Genomic DNA, 16,046 nt, shown 5'->3' on the forward strand with positions numbered 1-16,046 from the left:
CTGGGCTCTGACAACCGTACTGCTGGGCACTGACAACGGTACTGCTGGGCTCTGACAACCGTGCTGCTGGGCTCTGACAACCGTGCTGCTGGGCTCTGACAACGGTACTGCTGGGCTCTGACGAAGGTACTGCTGGGCTCTGACCATCGTACTGCTGGGCTCTGACAACCGTACTGCTGGGCTCTGACCATCGTACTGCTGGGCTCTGACAATCGTACTGCTGGGCTCTGACAACGGTACTGCTGGGCTCTGACAATCGTACTGCTGGGCTCTGACAACGGTACTGCTGGGCTCTGACAATCGTACTGCTGAGCTCTGAGAATCGTACTGCTGGGCTCTGACAACGGTACTGCTGAGCTCTGACAACGGTACTGCTGGGCTCTGACAACCGTACTGCTGGGCTCTGACAACGGTACTGCTGGGCTCTGACAACCGTACTGCTGGGCTCTGACAACCGTACTGCTGGGCTCTGACAACGGTACTGCTGGGCTCTGACAACGGTACTGCTGGGCTCTGACAACGGTACTGCTGGGCTCTGACAACGGTACTGCTGGGCTCTGACAATCGTACTGCTGGGCTCTGACAACGGTACTGCTGGGCTCTGACAACGGTACTGCTGAGCTCTGACAACCGTACTGCTGAGTTGTGACAACCGTACTGCTGGGTTCTGACAACCGTACTGCTGGTCTCTGACAACAGTACTGCTGAGCTCTGAGAATCGTACTGCTGGGCTCTGACAACGGTACTGCTGAGCTCTGACAAACGTACTGCTGGGCTCTGACAACCGTACTGCTGGGCTCTGACAATCGTACTGCTGGGATCTGACAATCGTACTGCTGGGCTCTGACAATCGTACTGCTGGGCTCTGACAACCGTACTGCTGGGCTCTGACAATGGTACTGCTGGGCTCTGACAACCGTACTGCTGGGCTCTGACAACGGTACTGCTGGGCTCTGACAACCGTACTGCTGAGTTGTGACAACCGTACTGCTGGGTTCTGACAACCGTACTGCTGGTCTCTGACAACAGTACTGCTGGGCTCTGACAATCGTACTGCTGGGCTCTGACAACGGTACTGCTGAGCTCTGACAACCGTACTGCTGGGCTCTGATAACGGTACTGCTGGGCTCTGACAACGGTACTGCTGGGCTCTGACAATTGTTCTGCTGGGCTCTGACAACCGTACTGCTGGGCTCTGACAGCCATACTGCTGGGCTTTGACAACGGTACTGCTGGGCTCTGACATTCGTACTGTTGGGCTCTGACAACCGTACTGCTGGGCTCTGACAACGGTACTGCTGGGCTCTGACAATCGTACTGCTGGGCTCTGACAACCGTACTGCTGGGCTCTGACATTCGTACTGCTGGGCTCTGACATTCGTACTGTTGGGCTCTGACAACCGTACTGCTGGGCTCTGACAACGGTACTGCTGGGCTCTGACAATCGTACTGCTGGGCTCTGACAACGGTACTGCTGGGCTCTGACAACGGTACTGCTGGGCTCTGACAATCGTACTGCTGGGCTCTGACACCCGTACTGCTGGGCTCTGACAATCGTACTGCTGGGCTCTGACAATCGTACTGCTGGGCTCTGACAACCGTACTGCTGGGCTCTGACAACCGTACTGCTGGGCTCTGACAACGGTACTGCTGGGCTCTGACAACGGTACTGCTGGGCTCTGACAATGGTACTGCTGGGCTCTGACATCGGTACTGCTGGGCTCTGACAACCGTACTGCTGGGCTCTGACAACGGTACTGCTGGGCTCTGACAACGGTACTGCTGGGCTCTGACAATGGTACTGCTGGGCTCTGACATCGGTACTGCTGGGCTCTGACAACGGTACTGCTGAGCTCTGACAACCGTACTGCTGAGTTGTGACAACCGTACTGCTGGTCTCTGACAACCGTACTGCTGGTCTCTGACAACAGTACTGCTGAGCTCTGAGAATCGTACTGCTGGGCTCTGACAAAGGTACTGCTGAGCTCTGACAACCGTACTGCTGGGCTCTGACAACCGTACTGCTGGGCTCTGACAACGGTACTGCTGGGCTCTGACAACGGTACTGCTGGGCTCTGACAATCGTACTGTTGGGCTCTGACAACCGTACTGCTGGGCTCTGACAATGGTACTGCTGGGCTCTGATAACGGTACTGCTGGGCTCTGATAACGGTACTGCTGGGCTCTGACAACGGTACTGCTGGGCTCTGACAATCGTACTGCTGGGCTCTGACAATCGTACTGCTGGGCTCTGACAATCGTACTGCTGGGCTCTGACAACCGTACTGCTGGGCTCTGACAGCCATACTACTGGGCTCTGACAACCGTACTGCTGGGCTTTGGCAACGGTACTGCTGGGCTCTGACAATCGTACTGCTGGGCTCTGACAACCGTACTGCTGGGCTCTGACAACGGTATTGCTGGGCTCTGACAATCGTACTGCTGGGCTCTGACAACGGTACTGCTGGGCTCTGACAACGGTACTGCTGGGCTCTGACAATGGTACTGCTGAGCTCTGACAGCGGTACTGCTGGGCTCTGACAACCGTACTGCTGGGCTCTGACAACTGTACTGCTGGGCTCTGACAACGGTACTGCTGAGCTCTGACAACAGTACTGCTGGGCTCTGACAATCGTACTGCTGGGCTCTGACAACGGTACTGCTGGGCTCTGACAACCGTACTGCTGGGCTCTGACAACTGTACTGCTGGGCTCTGACAACGGTACTGCTGAGCTCTGACAACCGTACTACTGGGCTCTGACAACCGTACTGCTGGGCTCTGACAACCGTACTGCTGGGCTCTGACAACAGCACTGCTGAGCTCTGACAACAGTACTGCTGAGCTCTGACAATCGTACTGCTGGGCTCTGACAATGGTACTGCTGGGCTCTGACAACGGTACTGCTGGGCTCTGACGAAGGTACTGCTGGGCTCTGACAACGGTACTGCTGGGCTCTGACAATGGTACTGCTGGGCTCTGACATCGGTACTGCTGGGCTCTGACAACGATACTGCTGGGCTCTGACTACCGTACTGCTGGGCTCTGACAACGGTACTGCTGAGCTCTGTCAACCGTACTGCTGAGTTGTGACAACCGTACTGATGGTCTCTGACAACAGTACTGCTGAGCTCTGAGAATCGTACTGCTGGGCTCTGACAACCGTACTGCTGGGCTCTGACAATCGTACTGCTGGGCTCTGACAACCGTACTGCTGGGCTCTGATAACGGTACTGCTGGGCTCTGACAACGGTACTGCTGGGCTCTGACAATCGTACTGCTGGGCTCTGACAATCGTACTGCTGGGCTCTGACAACGGTACTGCTGGGCTCTGACAACGGTACTGCTGGGCTCTGACAATCGTACTGCTGGGCTCTGACAATCGTACTGCTGGGCTTTGACAACGGTACTGCTGGGCTCTGACAATCGTACTGCTGGGCTCTGACAATCGTACTGCTGGGCTCTGACAATCGTACTGCTGGGCTCTGACAACCGTACTGCTGGGCTCTGACAGCCGTACTGCTGGGCTTTGACAACGGTACTGCTGGGCTCTGACATTCGTACTGTTGGGCTCTGACAACCGTACTGCTGGGCTCTGACAACGGTACTGCTGGGCTCTGACAACTGTACTGCTGGGCTCTGACAATCGTACTGCTGAGCTCTGACAACCGTACTGCTGGGCTCTGACAACGGTACTGCTGAGCTCTGACAATCGTACTGCTGGGCTCTGACAATCGTACTGCTGGGCTCTGACAACCGTACTGCTGGATTCTGACAACTGTACTGCTGGGCTCTGACAACAGCACTGCTGAGCTCTGACAACAGTACTGCTGAGCTCTGACAATCGTACTGCTGGGCTCTGACAATCGTACTGCTGGGCTCTGACAACCGTACTGCTGGGCTCTGACAACCGTACTGCTGGGCTCTGATAACGGTACTGCTGGGCTCTGATAACGGTACTGCTGGGCTCTGACAATCGTACTGCTGGGCTCTGACAATCGTACTGCTGGGCTCTGACAACCGTACTGCTGGGCTCTGACAACCATACTGCTGGGCTCTGACAACCGTACTGCTGGGCTCTGACAACCGTACTGCTGGGCTCTGATAACGGTACTGCTGGGCTCTGACAATCGTACTGCTGGGCTCTGACAATCGTACTGCTGAGCTCTGACAATCGTACTGCTGGGCTCTGACAACCTTACTGCTGGGCTCTGACAACCATACTGCTGGGCTCTGACAACCATACTGCTGGGCTCTGACAACCATACTGCTGGGTTCTGACAACCGTACTGCTGGTCTCTGACAACAGTACTGCTGAGCTCTGAGAATCGTACTGCTGGGCTCTGACAACGGTACTGCTGAGCTCTGACAACCGTACTGCTGGGCTCTGATAACGGTACTGTTGGGCTCTGACAACGGTACTGTTGGGCTCTGACAACGGTACTGCTGGGCTCTGACTATCGTACTGCTGGGCTCTGACAATCGTACTGCTGGGCTCTGACAACGGTACTGCTGAGCTCTGACAAACGTACTGCTGGGCTCTGACAACCGTACTGCTGGGCTCTGACAATCGTACTGCTGGGATCTGACAATCGTACTGCTGGGCTCTGACAATCGTACTGCTGGGCTCTGACAACGGTACTGCTGGGCTCTGACAACCGTACTGCTGGGCTCTGACAATGGTACTGCTGGGCTCTGACAACCGTACTGCTGGGCTCTGACAACGGTACTGCTGAGCTCTGACAACCGTACTGCTGAGTTGTGACAACCGTACTGCTGGGTTCTGACAACCGTACTGCTGGTCTCTGACAACAGTACTGCTGGGCTCTGACAATCGTACTGCTGGGCTCTGACAACGGTACTGCTGAGCTCTGACAACCGTACTGCTGGGCTCTGATAACGGTACTGCTGGGCTCTGACAACGGTACTGCTGGGCTCTGACAATTGTTCTGCTGGGCTCTGACAACCGTACTGCTGGGCTCTGACAGCCATACTGCTGGGCTTTGACAACGGTACTGCTGGGCTCTGACATTCGTACTGTTGGGCTCTGACAACCGTACTGCTGGGCTCTGACAACGGTACTGCTGGGCTCTGACAATCGTACTGCTGGGCTCTGACAACCGTACTGCTGGGCTCTGACATTCGTACTGCTGGGCTCTGACATTCGTACTGTTGGGCTCTGACAACCGTACTGCTGGGCTCTGACAACGGTACTGCTGGGCTCTGACAATCGTACTGCTGGGCTCTGACAACGGTACTGCTGGGCTCTGACAATCGTACTGCTGGGCTCTGACAACGGTACTGCTGGGCTCTGACAATCGTACTGCTGGGCTCTGACAATCGTACTGCTGGGCTCTGACAACCGTACTGCTGGGCTCTGACAACCGTACTGCTGGGCTCTGACAACGGTACTGCTGGGCTCTGACAACGGTACTGCTGGGCTCTGACAATGGTACTGCTGGGCTCTGACATCGGTACTGCTGGGCTCTGACAACCGTACTGCTGGGCTCTGACAACGGTACTGCTGGGCTCTGACAACGGTACTGCTGGGCTCTGACAATGGTACTGCTGGGCTCTGACATCGGTACTGCTGGGCTCTGACAACGGTACTGCTGAGCTCTGACAACCGTACTGCTGAGTTGTGACAACCGTACTGCTGGGTTCTGACAACCGTACTGCTGGTCTCTGACAACAGTACTGCTGAGCTCTGAGAATCGTACTGCTGGGCTCTGACAAAGGTACTGCTGAGCTCTGACAACCGTACTGCTGGGCTCTGACAACCGTACTGCTGGGCTCTGATAACGGTACTGCTGGGCTCTGACAACGGTACTGCTGGGCTCTGACAATCGTACTGTTGGGCTCTGACAACCGTACTGCTGGGCTCTGACAATGGTACTGCTGGGCTCTGATAACGGTACTGCTGGGCTCTGATAACGGTACTGCTGGGCTCTGACAACGGTACTGCTGGGCTCTGACAATCGTACTGCTGGGTTCTGACAATCGTACTGCTGGGCTCTGACAATCGTACTGCTGGGCTCTGACAACCGTACTGCTGGGCTCTGACAGCCATACTACTGGGCTCTGACAACCGTACTGCTGGGCTTTGGCAACGGTACTGCTGGGCTCTGACAATCGTACTGCTGGGCTCTGACAACCGTACTGCTGGGCTCTGACAACGGTATTGCTGGGCTCTGACAATCGTACTGCTGGGCTCTGACAACGGTACTGCTGGGCTCTGACAACGGTACTGCTGGGCTCTGACAATGGTACTGCTGAGCTCTGACAGCGGTACTGCTGGGCTCTGACAATGGTACTGCTGGGCTCTGACAACCGTGCTGCTGGGCTCTGACAACCGTGCTGCTGGGCTCTGACAACAGTACTGCTGGGCTCTGACAATCGTACTGCTGGGCTCTGACAACGGTACTGCTGGGCTCTGACAACCGTACTGCTGGGCTCTGACAACTGTACTGCTGGGCTCTGACAACGGTACTGCTGAGCTCTGACAACCGTACTACTGGGCTCTGACAACCGTACTGCTGGGCTCTGACAACCGTACTGCTGGGCTCTGACAACAGCACTGCTGAGCTCTGACAACAGTACTGCTGAGCTCTGACAATCGTACTGCTGGGCTCTGACAATGGTACTGCTGGGCTCTGACAACGGTACTGCTGGGCTCTGACGAAGGTACTGCTGGGCTCTGACAACGGTACTGCTGGGCTCTGACAATGGTACTGCTGGGCTCTGACATCGGTACTGCTGGGCTCTGACAACGGTACTGCTGGGCTCTGACAACGGTACTGCTGGGCTCTGACAATGGTACTGCTGAGCTCTGACAGCGGTACTGCTGGGCTCTGACAATGGTACTGCTGGGCTCTGACAACCGTGCTGCTGGGCTCTGACAACCGTGCTGCTGGGCTCTGACAACAGTACTGCTGGGCTCTGACAATCGTACTGCTGGGCTCTGACAACGGTACTGCTGGGCTCTGACAACCGTACTGCTGGGCTCTGACAACTGTACTGCTGGGCTCTGACAACGGTACTGCTGAGCTCTGACAACCGTACTACTGGGCTCTGACAACCGTACTGCTGGGCTCTGACAACCGTACTGCTGGGCTCTGACAACAGCACTGCTGAGCTCTGACAACAGTACTGCTGAGCTCTGACAATCGTACTGCTGGGCTCTGACAATGGTACTGCTGGGCTCTGACAACGGTACTGCTGGGCTCTGACGAAGGTACTGCTGGGCTCTGACAACGGTACTGCTGGGCTCTGACAATGGTACTGCTGGGCTCTGACATCGGTACTGCTGGGCTCTGACAACGATACTGCTGGGCTCTGACTACCGTACTGCTGGGCTCTGACAACGGTACTGCTGAGCTCTGTCAACCGTACTGCTGAGTTGTGACAACCGTACTGCTGAGCTCTGACAACCGTACTGCTGGTCTCTGACAACAGTACTGCTGAGCTCTGAGAATCGTACTGCTGGGCTCTGACAACCGTACTGCTGGGCTCTGACAATCGTACTGCTGGGCTCTGACAACCGTACTGCTGGGCTCTGATAACGGTACTGCTGGGCTCTGACAACGGTACTGCTGGGCTCTGACAATCGTACTGCTGGGCTCTGACAATCGTACTGCTGGGCTCTGACAATCGTACTGCTGGGCTCTGACAATCGTACTGCTGGGCTCTGACAACCGTACTGCTGGGCTCTGACAGCCGTACTGCTGGGCTTTGACAACGGTACTGCTGGGCTCTGACATTCGTACTGTTGGGCTCTGACAACCGTACTGCTGGGCTCTGACAACGGTACTGCTGGGCTCTGACAACTGTACTGCTGGGCTCTGACAATCGTACTGCTGAGCTCTGACAACCGTACTGCTGGGCTCTGACAACCGTACTGCTGAGCTCTGACAACAGTACTGCTGAGCTCTGACAACCGTACTGCTGGGCTCTGACAATCGTACTGCTGGACTCTGACAATCGTACTGCTGGGCTCTGACAACAGCACTGCTGAGCTCTGACAACAGTACTGCTGAGCTCTGACAATCGTACTGCTGGGCTCTGACAATCGTACTGCTGGGCTCTGACAACCGTACTGCTGGGCTCTGATAACGGTACTGCTGGGCTCTGATAACGGTACTGCTGGGCTCTGACAATCGTACTGCTGGGCTCTGACAATCGTACTGCTGGGCTCTGACAACCGTACTGCTGGGCTCTGACAACCATACTGCTGGGCTCTGACAACCGTACTGCTGGGCTCTGACAATCGTACTGCTGGGCTCTGACAACCGTACTGCTGGGCTCTGACAACGGTACTGCTGGGCTCTGACAATCGTACTGCTGGGCTCTGACAATCGTACTGCTGGGCTCTGACAACCGTACTGCTGGGCTCTGACAATTGTACTGCTGGGCTCTGACAACCGTACTGCTGGGCTCTGACAACGGTACTGCTGGACTTTGACAACGGTACTGCTGGGCTCTGACAATCGTACTGCTGGGCTCTGACAATCGTACTGCTGAGCTCTGACAATCGTACTGCTGGGCTCTGACAACCTTACTGCTGGGCTCTGACAACCATACTGCTGGGCTCTGACAACCATACTGCTGGGCTCTGACAACCATACTGCTGGGCTCTGACAACCATACTGCTGGGCTCTGACAACCGTACTGCTGGGCTCTCTCTGTACTGCTGGGCTCTCACTGTACTGCTGAGTTGTGACAATGGTACCGATGGAGTCTATTGACTGCACACCTGAACTGTTGCCTCTTGCACCGGAGCTTTGTGTCTCTTCAGCTGAAGTTCAGAATGTACCAGTAGGAGGCACTGTCTCTTCACGCCTGCTCCTGCTATGAACCTGACCAAACTTGTCCTCAATAAGTTTACCTCTTTCACTTCCTCCACTCACTTCCTGGTTAAGAGGCGAGGTTACAGACTTGCAATTTCAATGAAAGGCTGATACAGGCAGGATAAAACACAGGCTGAGAGCTAAGCCAGTTGCAAGTTGTCAGAACGTCAAGGACAGAGAACAGCCAGAGGGAGTGACAGCAGCCGGGCAGAGGGCTATGTGTTAGTGAGTGAGAGGGCTCAGGCAGAGTGGGACAAGCTGTAGACACGCAGTATGTTTGCCAGCAGCCTGCAATTGGTGTTGCTGCTCTGGTGCCTGGGTTTGAATCGTTCAGAGACAGAGAGTGGAGAGAGTCATGGGGCTGAGGAGCCAGCACTCAGGAATGGGATGTTGCTGGCTGCCCCCGGTAACACCACTGACAGCCGTTCGCCAGCAGCAGTCTCGGAGATCAGGACGAAAGGAGCAACTGTCAAGGGAACTTCATCAGGTGAGCAGAGAGAGTTTAAAGTTAGCATACCCGAACTTCTGTCAAACCTGCAACATGAGCATTAAAGAAAATGTCTGAGACAACATCAGTGATTACAACGTGGGGAGTGTTCAGTGATTGCAGATCGGGGAATGTTCTGTGATGATAGATCGGGGAATGTTCTGTGACTACAGATCCGGGGATATTTGATGATTACAGATCGGGGAAAGTAGAGTGATTCCAGATCAGGGAACGTTCAGTGATTCCAGATCAGGGAACGTTCAGTGATTCCCAATCAGGGAATATTCAGTGATTACAGATCGGGGAATATTCAGTGATTACAGATCAGTGAATGTTCAGAGATTACAGATTGAGGAATGAACATTGATTGTTCAGAGAGCATGTACTGTGATTACAACATGAGGAATGATAAGAGATTCCAGAATTGGATTTTCAGAAGATTGCAGCAAAGGGAATAGTTGAATTTATCATTATACAGTATGAAACAGGGCCTACAGTATAACTCATTCATGCCAAACAATTCACCAAACTGAACTTGTCTCATTTGCCTGTTTGTTAAATTGCTAAATTGTCTTCTCATTGTCACATGTTCCAAGGTAGAGCGAAGAACTTTGTTTTACATTGTGTCCACATGGTTTATTTCATCGTATCAGTGTGGTATGGTCATACATATGGTCGTAGCAGGTGAGACAATAGCAGAATGCCGATGATTCAACCCTGAGTGTGGGGCACAGCTTGAAATGTCAACATTATGTTCCCCTCCATAGATGCTGCCTGACCTGCTGAGTTCCTTCAGCATTTTGTGTGTGTTGCTCTGGATTTCTGGCATATGCAGAATCTCATGTTTACAAAATGCAGTATCAGGGTTACCGTTACTGAGAAGGTGCAGTGCAGACAAACAATAATATGCAAGTCTATAACAAGGTAGAAAGAATTCCTCTTATTATTCTAGACAATCATTCAATAGTCTTTTAGCAGTGAGATAGAAGCTGTTCTTGAGTCTGATGGTGTGTGGAGCATCACCACCATCCATGGTATTAGGAAGCAATGGCCTGCAAGCCCTGGCTGCAGTGATGTGGATGTGATTTTGCCTCCAATCTCATTTGGAATTATACCTTTGTCTTATATACAATCAATCTATGTATATAAGCTATCTTTTCTATTTCCATTTATTATTTTTATTATTATTGTGTTCTTTACATCATGTCAGTGAGTTGTTTGTTATGTCTCCCCCCTCCCCCCGTGAAACAGGGACTCCTCTTTCTCTCTTATCAGGGAGAGAGAGAGCCTGTGGTATGTTGAATTACCGGGTGAATGAGTAGTCTTTGGGTTACTACAAGTCTGTGTCTTTATTGATGGCTTTCTGCATGTTTGAGTGCTTGGCGGGCGGGGGCGCTGATGTTTTATTGCTGGTGGGGGTCGGGTCATTACTTTGCTGCTGCTTATGCATGGGGGGAGCTGGGGGGGCTTTGGGGTTCTAACATTTATCTGTCATTCATTCTTTGGGGCACTCCTGTTTTCATGGATGTTTGTGAAAAAAGAGCATTTCAGAATGTATATTGTATGCATTTCTCTGACATTAAATCTACCTTTGAATCCTTACTTTATTGTGTTTTTTTCTGCTACGTTGGATCTGGAGTAACAATTATTTTGTTCTCCTTTACACTTGTGTACTGGAAATGACATTAGACAAGAATCTTGAATCTTGAAACTTTGGTCCGTATCCTTTCCTGTCCATGTGCTTGTCCCCTTTTAAGTGTTGTAATGTAATTGACCTTACCACTTCTGGCAGTGTGTTCTGTAAACATGTATCATTTGTGTGGAAAAACTTGTCCCTCAAGTCCCTTTTAAATCTTTCCTTGCTCTTTAACCTTTGTCTACTTTTGGACACCGTACACTGGGAATAAGGCTGTGGCTGTTCACCTTCTCTGTGCCTCGTGTGATTTTATAAACATCGATAAGATCACCTCTCAGACTCCTACAATCCAGAGAGAATTTTCCTGGACTATCCATCCTCTCATTATTAAAGCCCTCCAGCCCCAATAAATCCTTGTGAATAATTTTTGTACATTTTATATTTTAATGACATCTTGCCCCTAGCAGGATAACTGCAGTCCTCCAAATTATGAGGGATAGGTGGTGGGGTGGAGATGTGTCTCTACTAAAGGAGGTGTAAGGCATTCCTTCTATCCACTAGCCTGCAGATCGCCCCTTGAGCAAGGTGTAGCACCTACCTAGGTTAATGACTCTCTGGTTAAGAAATCAAAGCCTTTCAATGTTCGATTGATTTTGATGAGATCCCCCCCCTCATTCTTCTGAATTCCACTCAGTACAGGCCCAGGGCCATCAAATGCAACTCATATGATATGCCTTTCAACCCTGGAAACAATTTTGTGAACCTTCTTTGACCCCTTCCAATGTCAATGCATCCTTTCTAAGATAAGGATCCTAAAACTGCTCACAATACTCCAAGTGAGGCCTCACAAGTGCCTTATAAAGTCTTAACATTACATCTTTGCTTTTATATTCTAGTTCCCTCAAAACGAATGCTAACATTTCATCTGCCTTCCTCACCACAGGCTCAACCTGCAAATTAACCTTTAGGGAATCCGGCACAAGGGGCTCCCAAGTCTCTTTGCACCTCAGATTTCTGAACCTTCTTTCCATTTAGAAAATAGTCTACTCTTTTACTTCTTCTACCCCAGTGCATGACCGTACACTTCCCGACACTGTATTCCACCTGCCACATCTTTGCCCATTCTCCTAATCTGACTAAGTCCTTCTGTAGCCTCTCTGCTTCCTCAACTCTACCTTCCCCTCCGGCTATCTTCATATTGTCCACAAATCTGGTCACAAAGCCATCAATTCCATCATCTAAATTGTTAACATATAATGTGAAATGAAGTAGTTCCAATACAGTCCCCTGTGGAACAACACTAGTCACCAACAGCCAGCCAGAATAGGTTCCCCTTTTCTCCCACTCTTTGCCTCCTGCCAATCAGCCACTGCTTTATCCATGCTAGAATCCCTCCTGTAATAAATCTTTGTCGTAGCTTGATATGTGGCACCTTGTCAAAGGCCTTCTGAAAATCCAAGTAAACAGCATCCACCCATTCTCCTTTGTCTACCTTGTTTGTTATTTCTTCAAAGAATTCCAACAGATTTGTCAGGCAAGACTTGCCTTTGAGGAAACCATGCTGTCTACAGCCTATGTTATCATATGCTCCCAAGTACCCTGTAAACACAAATCGACTCCAACATCTTCCAAACAGCTGAGGTCAGCCTAGTTGGCATATAGTTTCCTTTCTTCTGCCTCTCTCCCTTTTTAAAGAGTGGAATGAAATTTGCAATTTTCTAGACCTCCCGAACCATGCAAGGATCGATTGATTCTAGAAATATCATTACTAATGCCACTACAAGCTCTTCAGATACCTCCTTTGGAACCCGGAAGTGTGGTCCATCTGATCCAGGTGATTTACCTACATGCAAACCTTACAGTTTCCCAAGCATCTTCTTTCTAGTAGCGGCAACTTCACTCACTTCAGCCCCCTGTCATTCTCGAACTTCCAGCTTACTGATAGTGTCTTCCACAGTGAAGGCTGAAGTGAACTACTTATTCACTTCATCTGCCATTTTGTTGTCCCCATTACTACCTCTCCAGCATCATTTTCCAACTGTCCGATATCTACCCTCGCCTCTCTTTTATTCTTTATAATGTTTATCTGAATAAACTTATGGTATCCTCTATAATATTATTGGTCAGCTTACCTTCATATTCCATATTTTCCTTCTTTATGACTTTTTACTTGCCTTCTGTTGGTTTATAAAAGCTTCCCAATCCTCTAACTTATCACTAATTTTTGCTCTAACATTTACTTCCACTTTTATGTTGGCATTGACTTCCCTTGTCAGTCAGAGTTGAGTCACCCTCTCTTTATAATACTCCTGCTTCGGGACATACCTGTCCTGAACCTTCCAAATTGCTCCTTCTTGCTGCTCTGCCATCATTCCCGTTAGTGTCCCCTTCTAATCAATTTTCCAGCTCCTCTCTTACGCTTCTGCTGTAATGCTAAAACCTTAAGCTCTCTAATCAATTATGATTTATTGAACAACACCCAATCCAGAATAGCTGATCCCCAGTCGGCTCAACCATGAGTGGCTCTGAAAAGCCATTTGTAGACATTCTACAAAAACTTCCTCTTCCAGCACCAACCTGATTTTCCCAATATACCTCCATCCTGAAATCTCCCATGACTATTGAAATATTGCCCTTCACATGCATTTTCTATCTCCCGTTGGAGTTGGCTGATTCGATGTTAGAATCAATGAGCAGATGTACCTAATATAATGGTCACTGAGTATATGTCAAGTAATTTGTTGTTTTGCTACAGCAGTACACTGCAACACATAAAAAAATCTATAAGTTATGAAAAAGGAAACAAAAAGTAGTGCGAAAGAAGAGCAAAATGGTGAGGTTGATCGACCACTCCGAAATCTGATGATGGAGGAGAGGAAGCTATTCCTAAAATACTGCGGATGAGTATTTAGGCTCCTGATGGCAGATCAGAGAAGAGGGCGTCCGAGGTGGTGAGGGTCTTTAATGAGGATGCTGCTTTCCTGAGGCACTGATATTTGAAGATGCCCTCAGTGGTGGGAAGGCTAGTGCCTGTGATGAAGCTGGTTGAGTTTACAACCCTTTGCAGCTTTTCCAGATCCTGTGCAGTGGAGTCTCCGTACCCACCAGTAATGTACCCAGTGAGAATGTTCTCATGGTATATCGGTTGAAATTTGCTCAAGTCTTTGGTGGCTCCTCAGACTCCTAACAAAGTATAGCCGCTGGCATGCCTTCATCACGGCCCTCAGTGCCTTGCTGTCCTTCCCTGCTGCCTGCTTTCACTTCTTGAGATGTGAAAGGACCCAGAGCTGGGCTGTGGGGAGGGAAAAGGGGAAGTGAAGCACCACATTAAATTCTTCAGGTAACCCACATTTTCTGTGCTCCTTTGTCTGTGCGGCTCCCTTCCCCACCACCCCTGTCGATCAGTTCTATTCCCCTTCCCCTACTGATACTATCTGCCATCTACCTTCCACCTCTCCCTTATCCAGTTCCTCATTGTGTTCCTATCAGACTGCAGCACCTGAAACCTCTTGTGCCTCCATTTATTAACCATTTATGACTAACATGAGAGGGCATAATTTTCAGGTGCAGAGGAGATGTCAGGGTTAAGTTTTTTACTCAGAGAGTGGTGAGTGCGTGGAATGGGCTGCCGGCAATGGTGATGGATATGACAGGGTCTATTAAGAGACTCCTGGATAGGTACGTGGAGCTTAGAAAAGTAAAGGGCTATGGGTAACCCTAGGTAATTTCTAAGGTAGAAACATGTTTGGCACAACATTGTGGGCCGAAGGGCTTGTATTGTGCTGTAGGGTTCCTGCGTTTCTTCCAGCCTCAGGCCTACTTTGCTTCCCTGTACACCCACCTGGCTTTGTTTCCCTATCTTTTACTGGTCATTTACTTACCTGTCACCCACCAGCCACCATCTCCCGACTCCACCCCTGCTTCTCCCTGACCTGGCTCCATCTGTCATATTGTTGCTCTTCACCTGGATCCACCTTTCATCTGTCACATGCAGCTTCACCCGCCTTCACTTTCATTTATTTATCACGTGCACGTCCAAACCTCCTGCATTATCAACCTAACGATGTGTTGGGGGCAGTCCACAGGTGTCTCTGAGTTTTGCAGCAACCACTCAACCAGGATGGAGTGTGTAAGTACAGGTACCTTTCTGATCAGGTCCACGATGAGATTTCAAAGGCAGAGCTGCCCAGCAGTTTATCTGAGTTTTGCTAGGACCAATCACTGAGTGGAATTCATTAGAAAATAATGCAAGTGCAAGTGGAGCGGCCATTGTTGTGAATGGGCCAGTGAGTGGTTTTGGCAAATCAAGCTTGGGCGAGGTAGAGTATCTGGCGAGTTTCTCTTTTTCTTCTTAATTCTTCATTCCTCAAGCCATTCCTTGAGAATGGCTCCAAGGACAGTGTTTTGTCCTGTGTCTGGGATGTGGGAAGTCTGGGAGACCGCCTGGATAAACACATCTGCACCAGATGCAATGAGTTGCAGCTCCTGAGAGAGTGCGTTAAGGAACTGAAACTGCAGCGTGATGACCTTCAGGAGAATGAAGAGCTGATAGACAGGAGCTACAGGGAGGTAGTCACCTCTAGGTTGCAGGAGATGGGTAACTGGGTGACTGTCAGGGGAAGGAGGGGAAATGCACAGCCAGTGTATACCTGTAGCCGTTCCCTCAATAATAAGTGTACCACTTTAGATTCTGTTGAAGGGGACAGCCTACCAGGGGGAGCACAGACTCTGGCATGAGTCTGGCGCAGTGGCTCTGAAGAGCAGAGAGTGAAGAGGACTACAGTGTTGACAGGAGGTTCCATATTCAGAGGAAGAGAAACAAGGTTCTGAGGGCATGATAGAGACATTCGGATGGTATGTTGCCTCCCTGGTGCCAGGATCAGGGATGTCTCGGATCATGTCTGTGGCATTCTCAAGGGCAAGGGTGAACAGCCAGAAGACTTGATATATATTGGCACCAATGACATAGACAGACAGACATACTTTATTGATCCTGAGGGAAATTGGGTTTCGTTACAGTCGCACCAACCAAGAATAGTGTAGAAATATAGCAATATAAAACCATAAATAATTAAATAA

At 50.6% G+C, this 16,046-nt stretch overlaps 1 protein-coding gene across 3 annotated transcripts in view; it reads left to right on the forward strand.

Moving 5' to 3' along the window:
- Positions 1-8,915: 8,915 nt before the first annotated feature.
- The window catches only part of LOC132392013 (disintegrin and metalloproteinase domain-containing protein 12-like), a 265,513-nt gene continuing 258,382 nt past the window's right edge, over positions 8,916-16,046 (forward strand). For all 3 annotated transcript variants that reach the window (XM_059965910.1, XM_059965912.1, XM_059965911.1), the window contains exon 1: positions 8,916-9,331. In XM_059965910.1, coding sequence (XP_059821893.1) covers positions 9,118-9,331 — 214 coding nt within the window. In that variant the 5' untranslated portion in view covers positions 8,916-9,117. The remainder of the gene's footprint in view (positions 9,332-16,046) is intronic.

This window comes from Hypanus sabinus, chromosome 3 (genome assembly GCF_030144855.1).
Source record: "Hypanus sabinus isolate sHypSab1 chromosome 3, sHypSab1.hap1, whole genome shotgun sequence".
Classification (NCBI taxonomy): Eukaryota; Metazoa; Chordata; class Chondrichthyes; order Myliobatiformes; family Dasyatidae; genus Hypanus; species Hypanus sabinus.